The sequence below is a fragment of the Electrophorus electricus genome, chromosome 19 (genome assembly GCF_041902795.1).
Source record: "Electrophorus electricus isolate QZ-2024a chromosome 19, ASM4190279v1, whole genome shotgun sequence".
NCBI classification, from domain to species: Eukaryota; Metazoa; Chordata; class Actinopteri; order Gymnotiformes; family Gymnotidae; genus Electrophorus; species Electrophorus electricus.
The window spans coordinates 12,732,539-12,752,977 of record NC_137515.1 but is presented as its reverse complement, the minus strand read 5'-3'; the positions used below and the strand labels follow the sequence as shown (position 1 = coordinate 12,752,977).

Below are 20,439 nucleotides of genomic sequence, written 5' to 3'. Positions count from 1 at the left end.
TTCCTGCTGTACTTTTTTCTTTGAGTTTGTCTGTAACTACAGCTGATAAGTGTCAGCAGGTGTTGGGTTGTATGTGTGTTTCTGTACGCCTGTGTACAAGTGTGTGCATGTTAACACAGCATTGCTGTATATGTAAGGTGGGCCTGCCATTGTGTATGCACGCTGCACCGGAGGGAAATTGGCTGGATATACTCGTCCCTGTGTATGAGAACGAGTGAGCAAGTACAGATATGCCCAGCCAGTTTGCATGAGCCTACATGTGCGAATTTGCAATTGCTGGAGCAGCAGCACACCGCGAGTTCATGAAAATGCATGCGCTCATTTGTGTCAGTTCTTCCTCACTTTTTGCCCAGGTGCTTGGCCACGTCGCAGCGGCGGAAGCCCTCCAGGCGGTAGAGGCGTCGGGCCAGACGCCGCGCCGCCTCCTGGTCGCTGCGGTGGCCGTTGTTAAGCAGGCCGGAACTTTCCTTCAGCGCCTCTGTGCTGTCCATGTCCGAGTCCCAGTCCGACAGTGCGTCTTTCAACCCCTCATCGCTGCTGCTATGGGGGGGAGAAAGAGAGGGAGGGGTAAGAAAGTGTGGCAATTCTCCCTATATATCTTAACACAGAATGCTCCAATATTTCAATATTTCTCCTGTGGACAAAGTAGGGTGGTACCCATGGATTAATCCTATTTAATGTCAGTTAACTTTGACCATTGGAAGTTATTTTTGTGGAAGTTTAATACTGGTTTTAGGATGACCACTGTGGTCGGTAATAGCTGATTGAGTGGTTCCTAAGTATTTGCAATTTCAGAGAAAACCATTGTAAGGCATACAGCTGATTTACCATTCAATATGGGCATTCACTTAAAAATAGATTTATTACATTAGATTATGTTAACTTTGAAAGACAAGCTCAAATAACATGCAACGTTGGCTTAAAGTACAATTTATGGAGCTTTTTTAAGCTAAGTAATATAATTGTTTTTCAGCACTACAGACATCCAGCCAACAGTGGCAGTACATAGGGCTCTGCCAAACGCTTTGGCCTCGGGAGGCAAGAAGCCACCACATGGCACATGAAGCAAAGTTTGGGCAAGATGGAAGGGACCACGCCCGGAGATGCAGCAGGAAGAGCAGTGCAGGAGTCATCACCAACGGCTTCACACGGGCCAAGCCCTGCCCGGCCAGGTCTCTTACCCCCCACACGAGCAGGATGACAAGCGATGAGGAGGAGAGAAGCCCAGGTCATTCCACAAGGGCAGACACTGAGGCCATTATTATTATTCAGACAGAGTTTTGCAACAGCCCAAACTGTGACACATAACTAGAAGAAAAGGGGAGACTGTTATGGTGGCTGCGTTTACTGACATTTTAGGCGCTAAATCTAATGATGCTTTTATTTGTAGTCTATGGGAGCCACATGTAAATTGAGGGAGATCAATCAAATAGCAAACAAAGCAAAAAGGACAAGCCTAGCTATAAGAGTTTTAGCAATGTAAACCTCGCTGTGATACCAATTAACTGATTTCTCTTTCCTTAAAAGAGAAACAGCCTGCTCATTTTTTATTTTTTTTTCTAAATTGAAGCCCTTGGGGCCTTTTACAGCGTTTGATGGATATTAAATAACAATGTGAAATGTGTGTGAAGGCAAAGGGGTCCAAGCACAATGTTTAAACAACAGTGCCACCTGTGGACTATCCTGGAGCACAGCAGTAAAAATGTGCACAGAATGATTACTGCATGATGTATTTCATTCTTAATCCAAGAACAATAAAAAAAAGAACAATAATAATCACAAGGGGACTTATGACATAAATAAAACCAATTTTAAAACCTCAAGATATTACACATAAATTGCATTTAAATTGAATTCAGATGAACTTTTGTTTATAGGAAATGCTCACAGGTGTAACAGGAACCAGTGTTTCTGCATAATGTATACATTTACATATGGGTATGCATGTCTGTTCTCCCATTTCAGTTTGAGGGCACCCCCATGATACAAATAATTCATCAAACAGAAAAGCAATAAAGTATACTATGGCTTAAAGCTCAATATTAACATTTTCCTTTACTTGAGAATTCTATGCTCAGTAGTGTCTACATTAGAGGGCACTAGAAGTGAACCCATCAGGACAGCTTCTGGCTCTCATAAGTGTAAAAGCACGCAGCCTTAATCCTCAGAGACTATACGATGGTGGAGTTCCTCTAAAAGACACCTGTTAGGTAGGACAGCAGGTCCTCCCACCACTCTCATCCTCTCTAGCGCTGGCTATCGTACATGCTGTCCCGAGCAAAATGGCGTTGGGGTCGGTACATATCAATTTCACCTCCTCAAGTGCAAATGAATCATGGCATGCAAATGTCGAGCAAAAATCCATTCAGCCAATAATCAGTTCTTGACTAAGGTCAGTGTAGTACACCTAACCTATACAGAGGGGATCATTTTAATATAAATTTAACAGTTCCACACAGCAGCAAAATAAAGAGACTAAAATCTGTGGTTGCTTAATAAAAGTTGAAAAACCACATAAAATGGTTGACAAAACCATCCACAAAAAAGTTCAAATGTGCTAATTTTCTTAAATGTTCCCTGCAATTCCATACTTTCCTTTCAGTAAGTACTTGCTCATAAAGGTTCGCGTCTTGTTTTTAACACTGCGACAGCTAATGCCCGAGTAATGGAAAACACCCACTGAAATGAGGCAGGTTCATCATAGCCCCTAAAATCTCTCCTTATTTCTGACAGTGGAGAAAAAAAAAGACCATGAGCTCATTTGACTTCCTCATTCACAACAAAAGGAACTGAAACCCATTTATTTTGATTTCAAGTTGTTCTATCCTGACAACAAAGCCAACATGGCCTTCTTAATTGAGGGATCACCATATTTAGTTAAAATGTACGTGCTGAGCCAAGTGTGAATGATGAAGGCTTTATTAATGGAGAATGTAGCACTGACTCTGAACAGTACAGCCTGAAATGAATAATACCAGAAATTTCTGGTATTTATCCCACAATACTACTCTATTACACATACAATGAAGATGTATAATTTAGACACAACAAACAATGTATACACGCATAAAGATCATACTCATACCTCCACTTACAAAAGCAATTATCCATAGTTTACAAAAAGGTACCACAGCAATGACAAACGAAGCAAAACTATGAGCATGATAATACACTGGTAGGTGAACACCACTGAGGTAGTTGACAACCTGACAGCTTTTCTAGACTTCCACCACTGTGTGGCAGTCACAGTAGAATCAACTGAAAGTAAGAAACCTTGTAATAACACTAGATAACCCTTTGGAACAACACGCAAAATTGACCTTACAAATTCATGCAGAGAAACTGGAGCCTATTGATACCCATGAAAGATGGTGCTGCCAGAACAAATCAACAGAACATATCCTGTCTGCATTAAAACTGAGGTCACGTTCTTACTTCCAGAGCCCACCTGTGCTCCTTGAGAGTGAATGTTTGGCCATGAATGAACTCTTAGTCATGGTGGGTGTAACAAAAACATGATCACAGTTCTCGCATTTTGACTACTTCTGTATGAGAGTCAGGCTAGGGGTTTGGAAAGCGTCTACACAAGATTGAAGCCTGTTGGTTTATGAGGTTTCTTTGGCCTATTTATTTCCAGCGACTCATCAGAGCAATCAATACATGAGGTTTAACAATAAAAAAAGCATCTAGTTCCTTAAACTACAATTGCAGAGTTGTAAGGTGTACCATTTAGGCTGCCCTTAAAATAAGCCTTTTTTTGTGATGTCAACTCTTCATTTACTTTGAAAGGGGAATATGTAACATAGGCACAGGAGCACAAATCAGACGTCATTTTAAATAGAACATTACAACCAGCGAGATGACACACCTTATCATTTTAGACTAAATAAACTATTACTGTAGTTCGAGTGAAATGAGCGTAAAAAGTGGAACAACTACTTTCAGTCCAGTTCAATTTGAAGAATGAATTACTCTTCCTAAGCCTGTTTAATTGCATGAATTCACTCTGCAATAATCAAACAAATAAGGAGCACTGAGGTAAATGTTCTTGGATGTGCACATCTGGAAAAAGCCTTAGACATACAAAAGGTTCCCAACACCAAAAAGGACTAGCTGAATGTTCATGGTGCAAAGACACTGAGCCTGGAAAACAACATACGATGGTTTTAACCATTCCAAGACTGTTAATACACTGTAGCTTTACTAAAAACTGCAGTCTAAAAGGCCGTACGTTATGTGACAATGCAGAAGGAAGTGTGAAAATAAGTTACCATTTAACAGTTTTAGAAAGATTAAAGTCTCTCGCATGCCAACTTTAAGTAAAGAAATCTAAAAATAAAAGACAAGAGACCAGTAGAAGGCAAAACATACGGCCCCATAATAGCGTTTTGAAGTTTTACATTTCTTCGGGATTTTCGTGTTGACGAGGCATCTTAAAATAGTTTCATGCTAAATGTTAGTTAACCTTCAGTTTTCCCGCGATGAATCTCCAGCATCTAAAATGCATTAACGTGTTGCCTGCGTGCGCCTTGTTTATCCGTAAGCATTAAATAGGAAACCTAAACTCCACTGACACTGATTTTGATGTCTTTTACAATGAGCAGTAGGCTAACTCACAGCCTCAAGCTGCCTTTTATCTAGTTATGAAGTTTTAACAATGAACTCAGCAACGAGTCATTTTGTTTACCTGTAATACTTAGCGCACAGATCCGCACGTAGTTGGAAGCACAACCCAAACTAGAAACTTTTACAGCGCACCCGAGATGACACGCCGGCTGAAGCTCCACGGTAAGCGCTTAGACAACGACATCTCGAGTCAAGGAGGGAAAAGCTCGCAAAAAAAACCCACCCCAAAATCACTTCGTTGAATCCCGGCTCATCCCTCCGCGGAACAGAGCTGGCATTTCCCACAAACCTTTGCACGAAGCAAGGAGGGGAAAAAACACCTAGAAAAGCTGCAGATTTGTACCCTGTACAATAAGAAGGAGAAGCCAGGTCAAGAAAACGCCTTAGCGAATCACTCAAAGAACTTTCCCGTATGAATTACAGATGCAACAGATGACTGTCCTGCCATGACAGGACCTTGGCTGAGCGTATTTAACGCAAACTTCTTCTTTTTTTTTTTGTCGTTTCGGCTAGTCAACCCGCATAAAAACAGTCGCGGCAGGCCATGGAGATAGAGATGCCAAAGAGAATGAGAAACCTGTTAAGGGATGTGGATATATAAAATAACTTCTGTAGGTACAACTTCTCTGAAATTTTGCTTGATTTCCATCACTAACGTTAGTAAACCAGATCAATTAGTGTGTGTTTCTCTGGAGCGCAGAATGGAGCGTCCATGCAGACACAGGTCGGAATTTATCGGAATGGCTTATATTCGTTTTAGGAAACATGGCATACTCGAACAGCCCTGCACTGCAAAGATGAACGTCTTCTGTCCTCGTACACACCCTTTACAAATTAGGAGCACAAAAAGCACTAAAATATAGACTGCAGGGGTACTACTGGATTGGTAAAGTTAACAAAAAAGTTAGTAAACCATTCATTCAAAATATGGATGAATGCAAAAAGCAGAAATCACCTAAGCACAGGTTCATGACCACACTTTATACAACTGTGTAAACTGCTATGGTTTAAGAGGAATGTACAGTACATAAAACACTTTGCATATATCCCTCCAACACATGCATATATATCAAAATGAAAATGACTCAGCTGCAGAAAAGACCTGCCACTTTGACTAAACCTTGTTAATATTGTATTCTGATCATTTGTAGGGATGTCCCACATTTTTTCTGTAATTACACTTGTATTGAGGACTTCATCTTCTATAAAGGTTCTCTCAAAATGAAATTTTAATGCCCATACAACACAAATAACATTTTCTTAGGTATTTCTTTGTATTTTAGGAATAACACCTGTAAAACCTGTGCTTCATCTCATATAAAGTTTTTGTATTGTAGCATTTTCTTCTAGTAATGTATGATAAACACACATGATTATTTCCATATGGAATAGAAGATATTTTAAGGTGGAGTTCACCACAGCAAACCACCTCATTCTGAAAATATGTGAGCATGAAGTGACTGGGGCAATTTCAGGATTTTTCTTCAGCTTGTGGCCCTTTCATCAATATTTTATCAGCATTAGTTTCCTCTATTGCTCTGACATCTCTTGGGGGAAGTGACCAAAACCAGGAAGTCATTCTTTCACTATGACATGCAATTGACCTAGCCCAAGTCCACATGCCTCTCACTTCATGAAATACATATGAACTTCCAGCAACCAAACAACTTCTCCATACCAACAAACCAGGGTGCTTTAAAAGGCACTCCTATTATTCTTCACTGTAAATTATGTTTTTAATTACAGCAAATCTGTTTCCATTCCAAAGGTCTGCATATTGTGGTTAAAGCTGCAGAAACAGACTCAGACGTCATGTAAAATATAAAAATGTTTAGGGCTGTAAAAAACTCTGACTACATGGTAAAAATAATCACAGTGTCGATCAGAAGAGTTTCTTCTGAACAGCCTAATAACCTGATACAGTTGTTTAAGATGTGTCTAAAAATCATCCTCCTCGTATTGGTCGTCTCTCTAGAATATCAAATAAGGCCTAATTTTACATTCTCAAAAAACGGACTCAAGAAGTGTGGACATGTTTTGTCTACATCACAGATTAATCTAGCTAGCCAACAGACAAAAGCAGTATGCAAAAGGAAACACCTGCAAGACAGGCTACACCAGCAACTTGGTTAAGAATGTTTCCAATAATTATCCTGACCTCAACAAAGATCTGAATAGATGACAGGTTAGCAAAGATAAAGGCTACGCTGCGGAGCTTTCTTAAGTGATTAGTGAAATGTTCCGTTGAGAACTGTTTTTGAGAAAAGATCATTTCTCACTTTGCAATATCAGCTAATGTGAGCTTGTGTGTTTGTGTTTCCATCGCAAATAGGCTATCAAGCATTTAGCCTACTTAATTGTTAAATTTCATGTGGGCTAAACAGTAAAATATTGGTGTTTAAAACAAGAGCATTAGGTGTACAGTTTAACATCAAATTATGAATCTTTTCCTTACTCTTTATTTTTCTTACTAAGAACTCACTAATTCTAAGAAAATGCATTACTAAGAACTTCATCCAGTCAGTTTACCATAACATCTGTGATAGACAGACACAAAAAATATGGAAAAGACTATAAAGAAGCCTAAACAGACTAACAGTACCGGATTAATCCCTGTGGAGACCCATAGACAGTCAAAATCTCGGGTCCCCCAGGGCTCACAAATACATTTTTTTAAATCTGTTGTCACGGGACCCTAAAAGGCACAGAGCCCATAGGCCAGTGCCTACTCTGATTACCTATTTGGTAATCTGGCACTGCAGACTAAACAGAGCAGCCCAAGGAGAATAGGACTGATAGAAGACCACACAGACACACTGGTACTCCTAGCTAAGAACCTTAAACAGACAGAGAAAATCCATCATGTAATTACAGAAGAAGACATTTTGAAGTATTTAGTTTATTACAAAAGTAATTTTACTTATTTTATTTAGCAAGATTCCATTTTAAAATCAAACTTTTGTAATCATAGTTTTTCTGCGTTCAATCCAATAAACATTTTAAGTTCAGACAATGGAAGGATTTTTTGTGAGGTTTTTATGCCAATGTATCATTTTGTTATTGAGAATTATTACACATGGTATTGGTACGGAAGTCAAAATCTGTACCAATATTGTGACAAGCCTAGAACCTTCTGTAAAGTAATGTTTCCTTTAAGCATATACACTAAAAAAAAAAAAAATCAGACATCACCTAGGGTAGTAGACTCCAGCCTTGTAGTTGGGTGATTTAAAAAAAATGGATTGTTAGAAAAATGAATAAAATAAAAGATCCTATATAAATAAAATATTTTTTATAATATTAAGCATTGCTACTATGACTAAAACTACAGAGGAGCTGTGAAAAAGGAGGGAAAGTTAGCAGGTATAGACTGGCAACATCAGAGCCAAGCTGTAACACCCTGAGTGCCGCAGGATGCGGAGCAGAACGCACAGACTCCTTCGACGCAGACAGACGTTTATTTACATATAACGCAGACAACGGTGGCACTCACACATAACGTAATCACTGAACATGGATACATATAACTATCTCGAATGATGTGGATATTAACAAGGTGACACGAACCTAGACGTTTAACATGGCTACACATCATCATGAACAATGACCAACGACGAGGTGCACACTGACAGCGGTTTAAATAGACATACAAACATTTAACGTCTAAACCCTGTACATGTGTGTGCCCTCACGGCTGTGGCTACAAACAAATGAACCTCCTGCACGCGGCAGGCCGTACCACGTGACTCATGGGGGGGAGCGTCCCGTGACAGAATCCCCTCCCAGGGGGCACGGCTCCCGAGGCATCCAATGCTCGGACAGTGAATCCCAGGCCGCCATGCATACACACGGAAACCGCACAGCAATGCCCGGTGCCCACCTAACACAAGGCGGGCCAGGAGCCGCCAGCCCGGGAGTCCTCTCTAAACGAGGAAGAAAGGGCAGAGTCTCTGCCTCTCTCGGGTAGTCCGTTAGGCTCCACGTGAAGTGCGGGAGGGAAGCAGTCCTCGACGACGACCCCTCCCTAGGAGCACGGTTCCCAAAGCTTCTCCCTTCCAGGAAAGCGAACTCCAGGCACACACACACACACACACACACACACACAGACAGTATGGCCATGCCCAGTGCCCACCCAGCACAAGGCAGGCCAGGAACCTCCCACCTGGAAGACCCTCACCAGACAGGGAGAAAGGCAGAGTGCCTGCCTCTCTCAGATCAGTCCTACGCTTTCCCCGTGAAGCGATACACCTATAAAGAAACACTTTAGGTGCTGTACTGCAGCGCCTGCTGTCAGCGCAGTCACTGTAAACGTGTCCGCAGCCTCGACTGTACACGTGGGGGTGCACGTCCGCCCCGGCCCCAGTCGTGCTCCTCCCCTGAACGGTCCTCCTTCTCCCAGCCGCTCTAGGAGCACCCCAGAGGCGGTTTGCCTCTGAGGCTTTGGGCAGACCCCTCTAGTCTTGCTGGCGGGTCCACTGAAGGGAAGGGATTTAGACTTTAGCCCTACCCTCCGGAGCTCCAACAGCTCCACCCAACCGCCCTCTTTACGGTCATTGTGGGGCACATCTGTCCTCCTCGGCCCAGACTCGATAGCCTCAGGACCCCCCCAAGAAATTCCTGGAGGTGTTCCCCTCCACCTCAGGAGTGGACGCAGACACCGGTCGCAGTACTCTCGCCAATATCCTGGGATCCAGGTAGCTATGCGGTGGGTGCCTACGCCCCTCCTGCTAGGAAGTCCGTTCTTAGCCGAGGAAGCTGGCGTCCTGTGGTGGTTGGTCAGTCTGTAACACCCCAAGTGCCACAGGGCACGGAGCAGGACGCACAGACTCCTTCGACGCAGACAGACGTTTATTTACATATAACACAGAAAACAGTGGCACTCACACATAACGTAATCAGTGAACATGGATACATATAACTACCACAAACGATGTGGATATTAACAAGGCAACACGAACCTAGACGTTTAACACGTTCAACATGAACAATGACCAACGACGAGGTGCACACTGACAGCGGTTTAAATAGACATACAAACATTTAACGTCTAAACCCTGTACAGGAGTGTGCCCTCAAGAAGGGTGTGGCTACAAACAAATGAACACCCTGCACATGGCAGGCCGTACCACGTGACTCGTGGGGGGGAGCGTTCCGTGACACAATCATAGCTTAGTGGTAGTTTCATGTGTATGTGCAGAAAAGTAGTGCAAGGGACAAGCTCCTCATCCCACAGAGCATTTGTACTCATACTGAGTTCACTCTATACCTTAGACTTCAGACTTGTTTCTGTGACTACTTCCTCTGCACAGTTTGCACAGTCTTTTCTTTCCATAACAGGCTTTGCATGATTTTCTTGACTGTGTGATAGCGTGCAACAGTGGTAAACATGCTAACAGAGTGGACTTACACATGTGCAACCCTTCCCACCCATTCCAAACACTCCTCCCGTCCCTCTCTTGGTTTCAGGACAGTATGTTGCCTGTACAGTCTCGGCACGGAAAAATGAAAAGGCCAGAAAGCAACATTACATTTCATTACATGGTAGCACCACACTACCAGTGAAACTCTGATAATGCTCTGTGACAGACTTGCCTAATTAAGCACATAGAATTAACGCTTGGCGTATTTGGATGAAGGGCTGAATGCAAGGGAGGAGGTATGGGGTATGACTGCATTACACACCAGTCAAAGGAACTGACTATGTGCACTAGCTTGGAAAGACAAGGAAGAAGAAAAGCTCTCAAAACACACACACGCACACACACACACACACACACACACACACACACACACAAACACTCCCTGGTACTGCTTGTCGAACATCTCTCCTCCTTCTCAGAGGGGATCAGGCTCAGGTCAGGAGATAAACAAGCAGCGTGGAGCCGCCTGCTCACAGTCCCCTGACACAGGGCCCCTTGGCAGGGTGTCAGCTGCAGCCCTGATGACTAAGTGAAGCCCTCTGAACTGCGGCTCACACACCTCGCAATGTTTTGGAGAGTCAGCCATAGCTCACGTGCTGGACTTAACCCCCTGAAGGGATAATGGACTCAAAAATTCTAACATAAAAACTAGAGTGAAGAAGTTATCTGAATCTTTTTTTCTTTTTTTCTTTTTTTTTTATGAGAACAACTAGAGAGGTCTGTAGATAGACAGAAAGTCGGTGTTTTGGTTCTTAAGAGGACTTCTTTTCTAGCCTTCTGAAGTATTGTTGCAACAGTTGCAACGTAGTGCTACGTAGATGATTATAGGTATAGCTGTGCTTTAAATTTGCAGCTTTTTATCTAGCTGGTCTGCCTGAAAATGTATGGGGGAGTAGCGATCTTTCCCACTATTCTGTGGGGTTGGGCAGGATGTCCACTCCCTCATTTCACAGAGTGCAAACAGCTGGTGTATCATCCTCCCTATGTGTGCTCAGTACTGACACCTAGCAGCATGCTCACACACACGTACACACACATTCTTACTTTAGATTGTAACGAGTCAAACAGCAAGGTTCGTATGTTTTACCTTGCAAATCCACCATACCGCCCAAAACTCTTCTTTCAGCCATCATGCAAATTGAGAATTGGCTTGCCACAAAACCCTAGTCATTTTGAAAGAAGCAAACAGTTTCCAGAAGCCATTGTGTTTTCATAATAGTATATATCTTCACTGCTCAAGGCAGTTCTATTTATGCACCATATATATATATATATATATATATATATATATATATATATATATATATGTGTGTGTGTGTGTGTGTGTGTGTGTGTGTGTGTGTGTGTGTGTGTGTGTGTGTGTGTGTGTGTGTGTATCAGACATATCTTTTTGCTTCAGTTCTAAAATACCCAAAAAGTGCTGCTTTGAGAGGTGAATTCGGAATGCCGGCGGCCACGGCGGGAGAGAGGGCGGAGGCTGCCATTGGGCTGGCAGCCGGCCGGCTCTGCTGAGTCACGCCTCTGGCACCGGCAGGGGATGAAAGCGGCCCAGGACAGAGTCCCTGGAGGCAGGAAGTGACAGCTTTCTCAGCACAAACGGAGAGGCCGCGGGACCTAAGGGGCGGGTCTCTGGCACATGACAGCCGCACACCTCGGAGGGCCACCTGGTACATGCGTCAACACATACTGTTTACTGCATGCGGTCCAATCATGCAAGTGGAAAGCATCACATGTTGTATAATAAACATGGCATAGACAACAAAGGGACTGAGATTGGATTGTTCTATATTATCTAGTGGTTTGGGTGGTTTCATGTCATTTTCCAGTTTTATATATAAATGTTTTATTTTCTGTGAGAGATGTACTGTATCAAAGTGACATATATGTATGCTGTGTGTGTGTGTGTGTATATATATATATATATATATATATATATATATATATATATATATATATATATATATATATATATATATATATATATACACATACACACATACACACACATATATGTATGCTGTACACACACACACAGCCCTCATATACAGCAAACTAAAATTGCTACTGCAATATATTAATGCAGCATGTTATTAAGTGGAGATTTGTTAGTTAGGCACTTCATTTACTCGTCAAAAACTGAAATCATCAAAATTCCTGTTGACTATGATGCTTTGGGATTTGTATGGGGGACTGAGGCAGGCGATCTACTGCCATCAAATGGTGGTGATGAGGAATTACATTACCCTGCAGTATGGCACCATAAAGAACCAATCTTGTGCACGTACAGTGCATGTTCAGTCCCACTCCCAGAAGTCCTTCTGTTTACATGTTTGTGACAGTTCCTAAGCATACACAAATGTACTGGAAGCTTATTTCCCTGATGTCCATCGAGAGACTTCTCAGTGTCCCCACACAGAGCTTCTTGTTTATGTCAGTTTCACTGGGTGTGCTTCAAGGGCAAACTTCATCTCAGTGTGTGGGAAAGGCCTCCATGAACTACTCAAGCTAAAAGCAGTTTTGCTGCTGTAATAAACCACATATTGATTACATGCCTTCGGTCAGAATGTGATGAATTATTATGTAAGCCAGAAGGTGTTTAAGTGAAAATTTGCTGGAAGCTGCACCTCTAGATTTCATGTATATGCCAAACAAAAAATCATGGCATGTGCATTTTTGTTTAACATTTCCATGATAATCTCCTTCCTGTTGGATTAAGAACCATCCACTTTCTTAAAGGAAAATGGGAATTACACAGACACAGGAGGAGCAAAGCACCACTTCAACCTTCACATTTAGAGGACATTAGAAAGACAGAGGGAGAGAGTGCAAGCAAGAGGGGGAGAGTGAGAGAGAGAGAGAGAGAGAGAGAGAGAGAGAGAGAGAGAGAGAGAGAGAGAGAGAGAGAGAGAAAGAGAGGGAGAGAGAGGGAGAAAGATACAGATGCTGCCGGCTACTGTTCTAAGGAGGTGCTGCAATGTGTACACATTTCCAAGCACTCTGTCTCACTCTCGAACTCACTCTCTCTTTCTCACATACACACGCACACACACACACACACACACACACACACACACACACACACACACATACACACACACACGCACCTGAACATGGCAAGAGCAGCTGGCTGCGTGTTCCAGCCCGAGCGCACCCTAACGGTCATCATCGCGTGTCATGCAAGCCAAAGGTCAAGACTTACTGGAAGGTGTCACGTTCTGCGTCGGATGGGCCCGGCTGGGCAAAGCAGCCAGACATGAAGGAGCCCATAGGGGTCAACGGCAGCCAGGGAGCAGGAGGACCTGGGAGGAGGCTGAGGAGAAAAAGGAGGAGGAGGAGGAAGAGGAGAGTCCCCGCTAACAAACTCCCGAGCTCTCCCTGCCGCGCGCCATGTGATCGCTGCCTCGGTGCCTCTGCTCTGACCTACATGGAGGCAGTGCAGTGCTGGCTCCGCCCTGGCAGCTGGGACACAGATTTGTCGCTTGGACGTTAGGAGGGCCGGAGCACCTAAGGCCAGCGCGCCTGGGACCGGGCGGGTGGGGAGGGAGTGAATGGTGAGCCTTCTCTGCCCATGGAGTGGTTCCAATCGGGCTCAAGGAGAGCTATGCCTCTTGCCTCATTCTCCATCTGCGGGCCGTACGGAAAGGGTGGGGTGGTGGAGGGGGCGGTGCCACACACGCTGACGGAGCATAGCTCCTCCTCACGACAGAGCCAGAGAGCGAGAAACGGGAAGAAGGACGAGAGGGAAAGAGAGAAAGGGAGCCAGAGCCAGAGGGAGGGAGCGAGAGAAGGAGAAAGAGAGGACGAGCGAGAGAACGCGATGGGTGGGGAAAGGGACCGAAGGAGTGAACGGATGGGACTGCGCTCAGCACGAGGGCGTGATGTCAGCAGGGGCTGGGGGGAAGGAGACAGGAGTCTGGCTGGGTGCAGCCTGCACAGTCTGCCTCTGCTTGCCTGCTGCTATAAATAACCCAGGAGCAGCTGTGCTGCCCTGCCGCCGCCAGGACAGGAGACACTGAGGAAGCACACCGCACCGGAGATGCTCCCGTATTCCAGGGCTGTGCAGGTGAGAACGCATGCTTAAGGCTTCCCATGCTAATGTGCTGAGCCGGTCCTTTCCAAACAGCCGTGCATGCCGATGACCACTGGACGTATTTAGCAAGGTTGCTCTGTAAACTACACCAGATAGACAGCACGTCTGAAACACACACATTGTTTGAAATGCAATTCATTTCGTGACATAAGTCACTTCAAAGGTGCATCTTCTTGTGGACAAAAAATATATATATATTGTTATATTTAAAAGCCTGCACTGATCAGGGTTGAGGCAGGCACAAGGGACCTCAGTAAGGGCTTGGAGCCAAGGCCCGCCCTGCTCCACTCGTCTACGGAAGCATGTAAGTCCAGGGAGCCCAGATCCTGACCAGTCACTTTGGCCTTTAATCCATATTGATATATGGAATACCCCTCTGCCAATAGGCCGATCACGTGCAGTTCAGACAGAACCCGTCAGATGGCTGTACTGGGCTTTTGTACCAAATTATGGGGGTAATAGATTTAGCAGAACCCCCCCTGTTCAACAGCATCATAGCAGCTGTGTTGGTCCTGCTACAGGGTGTGTGCTGTTCCTTTTAAAGCAGTCTGTTTTAAAGCAGGCCAAATGCCAGGTCACAAATGTAGTCATTGCTGCAGTGAGTACATGAGTACAATTTCCACATTGCCAGTCCATGAACTGAATTGTCTGTGTAAGATGCACACTACTTCAAACTGTCACAAAAAGCCCAAGATGCCCAAGACTCCCAAGATGCCATACCAAGGCACAGTGACCAAAATTTGATTTGAGGGTTGTTGCAGTACTGCTTGCGCTTTAGCATAGTATAACAGCAAGTAAATGGCAGGCCTATTTACGGCTGTCACAGCAGCAAACACAAATCTAAATACAGTTACAAGCAATGGTTTTCCAAGCAAGGTGGATAGAGGGGGAGCTCCAGAAGGTGTGTGGAACTTAGGCAATATTCTTGCTAAATTCGAGAAAGACTGCACTAGGAGCAAACGCATCCATGTATGTGTTAATCCAGAGATGTGATGAGAACGTAATTGCTTTTATGATGTGACTGTATGAATCTGTTTAAGTCAGAATGAGACTGTTTACACTGTATAGGACGTATGACCAGTTTGTTGAAGATCACCCTAGAAATTCATGAGTTTCTGTTTCTGTTTCTGCATATTCATATGATCCTCTATTAATGAAAGTCCAAATTGCGTTTGAAGTTTGAATGGTTTTGAAACAGTTATTTTAATGCTGCAGCGCCACCTATTGGCCAAAGTACATTCAATGTTGGTACATGACACAGCCAAAACACTATCTTTGTGCCAGGTTTAGTAAAGACTTGGCATTTAGATCTCATTTGTGACATATGTGACACAGCCACACCCAAAAGTTTTGGTAGATGCCAGTACAGCAAAAGAAGATAATAATAATAATAATAAAAGCTTGAACAAAACAGTCACTGCCATATTTTTCCATGCCCTGTAATTTAGACATCTTTAGATACAATAAAAGGCGCATAGAATCACGCTCCCTGGATTCATTAAATATCATTACTGTTTCTGAATCAGAAACTAACCTAATAAGACCCCCTATATCATTACTCAACATCCTAAAATCTTAAAAGCCCCACCAAGGGTGTGTTACATACATTAGCAAAGACTCGTGGTCAAATTGCCTTATGAGTGCAGTTTACGCCACAGTCCAGCAGATGACAGCTTTTAACAATGACTTGGATAAGATGGCAAACTTGAGATACTTCCTCCTAGTGGTGCATTCACTTGTAGCTTTCCCTACAGGAATCTCATCATACTTCAATACGAAACTTGAACAGCTCTTTGGAACAATCTAAAACCTACAAGTAATTTATGTCACTTTTGTATGCCAGGGCTGCATGATATAGACAGAAATACTCGTTTGCAAATTATTTGTATTGCCTCATATTGTCTACATAATGCCTTTGTTTTTTGCACTGCGTGAATGGTATAATTCGAACACCAATAGAATACTCATCTCGAAAAGATTTACATTAGTCAGAAAACTTGTAGCAGACAATAAATCAAGTGTTTTGTTAGATTATTTGTTGTTTAGCCATTTCCATTAAAAAATGAAAAATTGAACATATTTGAAAAATAAAAAATATTGCAATAACAATGATGATAATCTACAAGCATAATGGGAGGGAATCCGTGTACAAATATCATGCATAGACCATACCAAATTTCTGTCCATGTCTAAAACATCATCTAATGATTTGGACTGCCGTCTTTGCATTATAAGCATGTGTAATGACACGCATTGCACTCTGCGTTCACTCTATGTTGCAGCAGCACCCGAATTTCCACTCAAGGACAATAAAGTACATCTTGCTATCTATCTATATAACTATCTTTCTATCTGTCAATAAACAATATTCAGTCTAACCATCACTGTGCTGAAGTGTGATTCATTAATTGCACTGAACCATAGGCTCCTAAAATGTATTCTCCAAAATGCAGATGAATGCAGTAAGCAGTGATGCTGCTAAAAAGACACATAAGTTAAGGCAAATGTTAACCCAGATACATGTGAAGCCAACTGACTTTGCCTAACAATATTTTTATGGTGATCAAAAACTGGGCCTCAAAATTGGTCGGAAACCGCTCAATACACCAAGTCCACTGCTACTTTACGAAATTCCCAGTCCTACCTCAGACAGCCTTGAAGCCAGTCCTTTGTGTCCCTCTCCATTATACCGTTGGCTAGGGATCCTCCGGAGAGGTCCGCAGCTGCAGCACCTGCATCTAGGAAGGAGGAGGTCACCTCCAGGGCTGCCCTCCCGCTCCTCCCAGTGACAGAAACGCTGAGCACCTCCTGCCTGACACCCAGCTCAGCGAAGAGAGCGCTCTCCTTCAACCGCTGCTGGATCATGGGCGTGAGGGGCGTGTCCAGGGCGGCGGCCAACTCCTTGCCCCGCCAGGGCCCCACAGCTTGGCCCAGCTCGCCATCAGCCTCATCGGCAGAGGACGAGAGCGCATCTAGCGAGTCCAGGCTGCTGTAGCACGTCCCGCGCATCCGCTCCGACTCCAGGATGTTCTCAAACTGCCGACTGAAAACATCGGTGGCTTCTTCGTTCGCACAGGCCCTGCGAGATGTGTGGAGGAACGGGTGACCAGCATAGGAGAGTGTGTGATCAGCACTAAAATGTTACAAGCAGAAACTACTGCTAGACATTTTGCTACACTATTGTAACTATTGTACTGTATGACTGCGTTGAACATAGCTTCAGGAAGGCAGTACATGGCCAGACCTTTGGCATCTCATGTCAAAAGTGGTGCAACATCAGAAAAAGTGGGAACTAAACTAAGTGATCAATGTGTGGGTACCATCAAGTTCCGCCAGACTCTACAGTGCTGACGCTACAGAGGAAGCACTAAGGGCACGACTGTTATAATACACTGACCTCACCCCTCCTATCTTCCTCCAGTACGGCTCAGTCCAAATGCCGCCCCTCCTGTAGCAAGCTCACACATTCCTCACTGTAACTACTGTTTAAGGGGGAACTGTGACTGACAGCTCAGCATAACAACTCCATTCAGGAATTACTGTGGTCATGTGCTGCAGGAATATGCAGCAGGCACAGTTCTGTTGGTGTGAATTTTAGCTAAAGGATGGGACATTGGAATTCAGACTGCTAACTCATAGGCCATTCAACTTTACATTCATATATTACAATCACATTGATGTTGCATCTTTTAGAACTTTTATACTCTGTGCCTGATACAGTAGTGCTCTGTATAGGCCGGCATCTAACCAACAAGTTTGCCAACAAAAGAGCAGCAGTAGTTACTGCTCTATCAATGCCACAGTGAGGAAATTATCTATTATAAATTAGTCCTCTGAAACAGTGAAGTTGAGGTACTACCAACCTGGCTGAGCTCTTTCCAGTTGACTTGCCTTCATGGCTCAGCACAAACACCTGTGGCACAGCAGCCATGGGTGTGTGTGCGTGCGCGGGCATCTCCACACCCTGAGCCAGCTGTTCCCCAGTACCGCTGTTGGGTTCGGGCGCCTCTCCGTTAACCAAGAGCTCCACCCCCGCCTGGCCCTCCACAAAGCGCAGCTTCTTCTGGGGCCTTTCCCGTGGTTTGCCCCCGTCCAGGAAGGCGGTGAAGAAGCCAGGGATTTCAGCCAGGATCCTACTGGACTCCTCCAGAGATGCATCGGACAGGCCTGCCGAGGTGTCTGCACCCTCTCCACTCCGTCCTATCTTCCTGTCTGTCTCTGTTCGGGGTGGAGTGGAGCAAGGCCCAGTGGTGGGCTCCTCAGCAGATGCTATTGTGGCAGCTGAGGGTTTGCTTTGGCTGGTGTGCGCATCTCTGCTGTCTTCACCAAGGCCACCGCTCAAACGGCTCAGCTCCTCCGCCGCTGCGCTGGGGTTCTGAATCAGTGCATCGCACCAAGCGTCAAACGTCAGGAAACGCTCACCTGGCAACTCCAGCTGCCCAGCGTCAGCAAAACCATTCTGAAGCTCCGAGCCCTGATTGGCCATGGCGGGCGGAGAGGGTGGCGTCCCGTTTTGGCCGTTGCAGGGGATCATGTTTGAGGTGGCGTCTCCTGAGTTGCTACCCTGCTCGTCCAGCTGAGTGGTCGATGGAGCATCCCGTGTGCGGGCAACCAGGCCGCTCAGCAGGTTGGCGAGCTCCCGGTCGATCTCTAGGAACAGCGAGGTCTCGTCGAGATCATCGTCCTGTGTGACAGGATCAAGGCTGCTGTTGCTGTACTCCTCCGGCTGGGGCTGGGAGCTACCTGTAGAGACTGAGCATCCAGACAGAGAGAGCTCCATTTAAAACCTAAGCACCAGCTAACAACCCACTTTTAAAATTTAAACTGCTAGCGCTTACTACATAACCACCTCTTGTAAAGAAATTCCAGACAAATACTTAAAATGTTGTAAGTAGGTCTTAGTGGAGGAAATGTTTGAGAAACTGACTGTACTTCCTTGCCAATTATCCATTTAGGCTCTCGAAAAAACAGTGCTGTTGTAAAAAATGCTGGAATGGCAACACATGTAACCAAGCATCTAAAAATAACTGCAGATTTATGCTATGTATATGATATTTAATTAGCTATATCGCCTCATTCTATTAACACCCACTGCCAGGAAGTCTGAATGCTCTAGGTGGCTAAGTTATATTGTCCACCATCTACATCATCATCATCATTAGGAATCACGCTGTCTGTGGGTCTGTTTCATGGAAGCGTCCCTGTTAGCTGGCACTCAGGGCTCCAGGGCTCCATGGCAAGATTTGACAGCTGAGAGAGATTGCAGACATAAATTCTAATATGTATGGAAATGAAGTTTTTAACTATCAGCTACTCAGATCTTCATGTTCTCATTACAACTCTATTAGCAGTTGACTTGTGTATATCAGAGTCTGGGGGTGAGGTGATCATGAATAGTTCTAGTGTGGTATGTGAACAGAACGGGACTGTGTTCTCTCCATATAGAGGTTTCGAAAGTGCCTGGTCTAAACCACGGCACGCAGCACAGCTGGACTCAGGCACATGCAGACGTCTCTTTCGCCACCTCTGGTTCGGAACAAAAATGTGCAAACATTTGTTAATGGACATCTTTAAAATGGTAAGCCTCCAGTTAAGTAACAACATAACCCCCCAGCGTGAAAATTAATGTCAGATGTGTTCCATTATTTGGAATAAAACTAGCAGGCAATGCAAAGTGAAGTAGGAATTAGTTTACAGTCTAAAGGTTTGCCTAGAAAACGTCTACTTTTTACTGTGCTGGCTTGTTAAATGCACAAGGTATTAGTAAAAAGTCACTGGGCCATGAGAACACGGCACTTCTAATAGGAACCCAATTTATGAGCTCCTGAGTAAAAACATCACAAGGTGGCAGCATCTGCCAGCTCTTGCCCTAATAGTAACAACATGTTTACACATCATCTCAGTAAAACATTTATGTACATTTTGTTGTTGTGCCCAAAAAAATGTTAGTGCAATTAAGGCAATTCTTAAATCATTGTTAGTATAACAAAATAAATCAGAAAAAAAACATCTTGACAGACATAAAAGCTGTACTCAGCAATTTTTTTGTAAAATCTATTTATGTGCATCCATATTTCACTTCAGTGCTTGTTGTGCTATTGATAAACCTACATCCACAAGTAGTCAATTACTATCCCACATTCTATCAAAATAAATATCATATAAATTGTAAAATCCTGTGAATTTCCCAATGCATACATACAAAGAGTTACTGCAATTTTCTTTTGAAAACCATTCCAAATGTGAACCATTTGTGAGCTAAAAAGTGTTTTATGTCTTTAGATTCCATTTTAAATATTGCAA

General features: G+C 43.9%; 2 protein-coding genes across 14 annotated transcripts in view; one reads left to right on the top strand and one right to left on the bottom strand.

Moving 5' to 3' along the window:
* The window catches only part of psd3l (pleckstrin and Sec7 domain containing 3, like), a 92,922-nt gene that overhangs the window by 56,650 nt on the left and 15,833 nt on the right, over nt 1–20,439 (bottom strand). For 6 of the 13 annotated variants that reach the window (XM_081702659.1, XM_081702658.1, XM_081702660.1 and 3 more), the window contains 3 exons: nt 18,000–18,888; nt 16,781–17,215; nt 343–540 (listed from right to left, as the gene is read on the bottom strand). In XM_081702659.1, coding sequence (XP_081558785.1) covers nt 343–540; nt 16,781–17,215; nt 18,000–18,888 — 1,522 coding nt within the window. Of the gene's footprint in view, nt 1–342; nt 541–4,687; nt 5,024–13,245; nt 13,566–16,780; nt 17,216–17,999; nt 18,889–20,439 lie in introns of those variants that run through there. The other 7 variants (XM_081702661.1, XM_081702662.1, XM_081702668.1 and 4 more) reach the window with 5 other exon arrangements.
* Nucleotides 13,717–20,439, top strand: part of sh2d4a (SH2 domain containing 4A) — a 36,627-nt gene continuing 29,904 nt past the window's right edge. The window contains exon 1 of the mRNA XM_035535372.2: nt 13,717–14,109. The gene's annotated coding sequence lies outside the window, so the exon portion shown is untranslated. The remainder of the gene's footprint in view (nt 14,110–20,439) is intronic.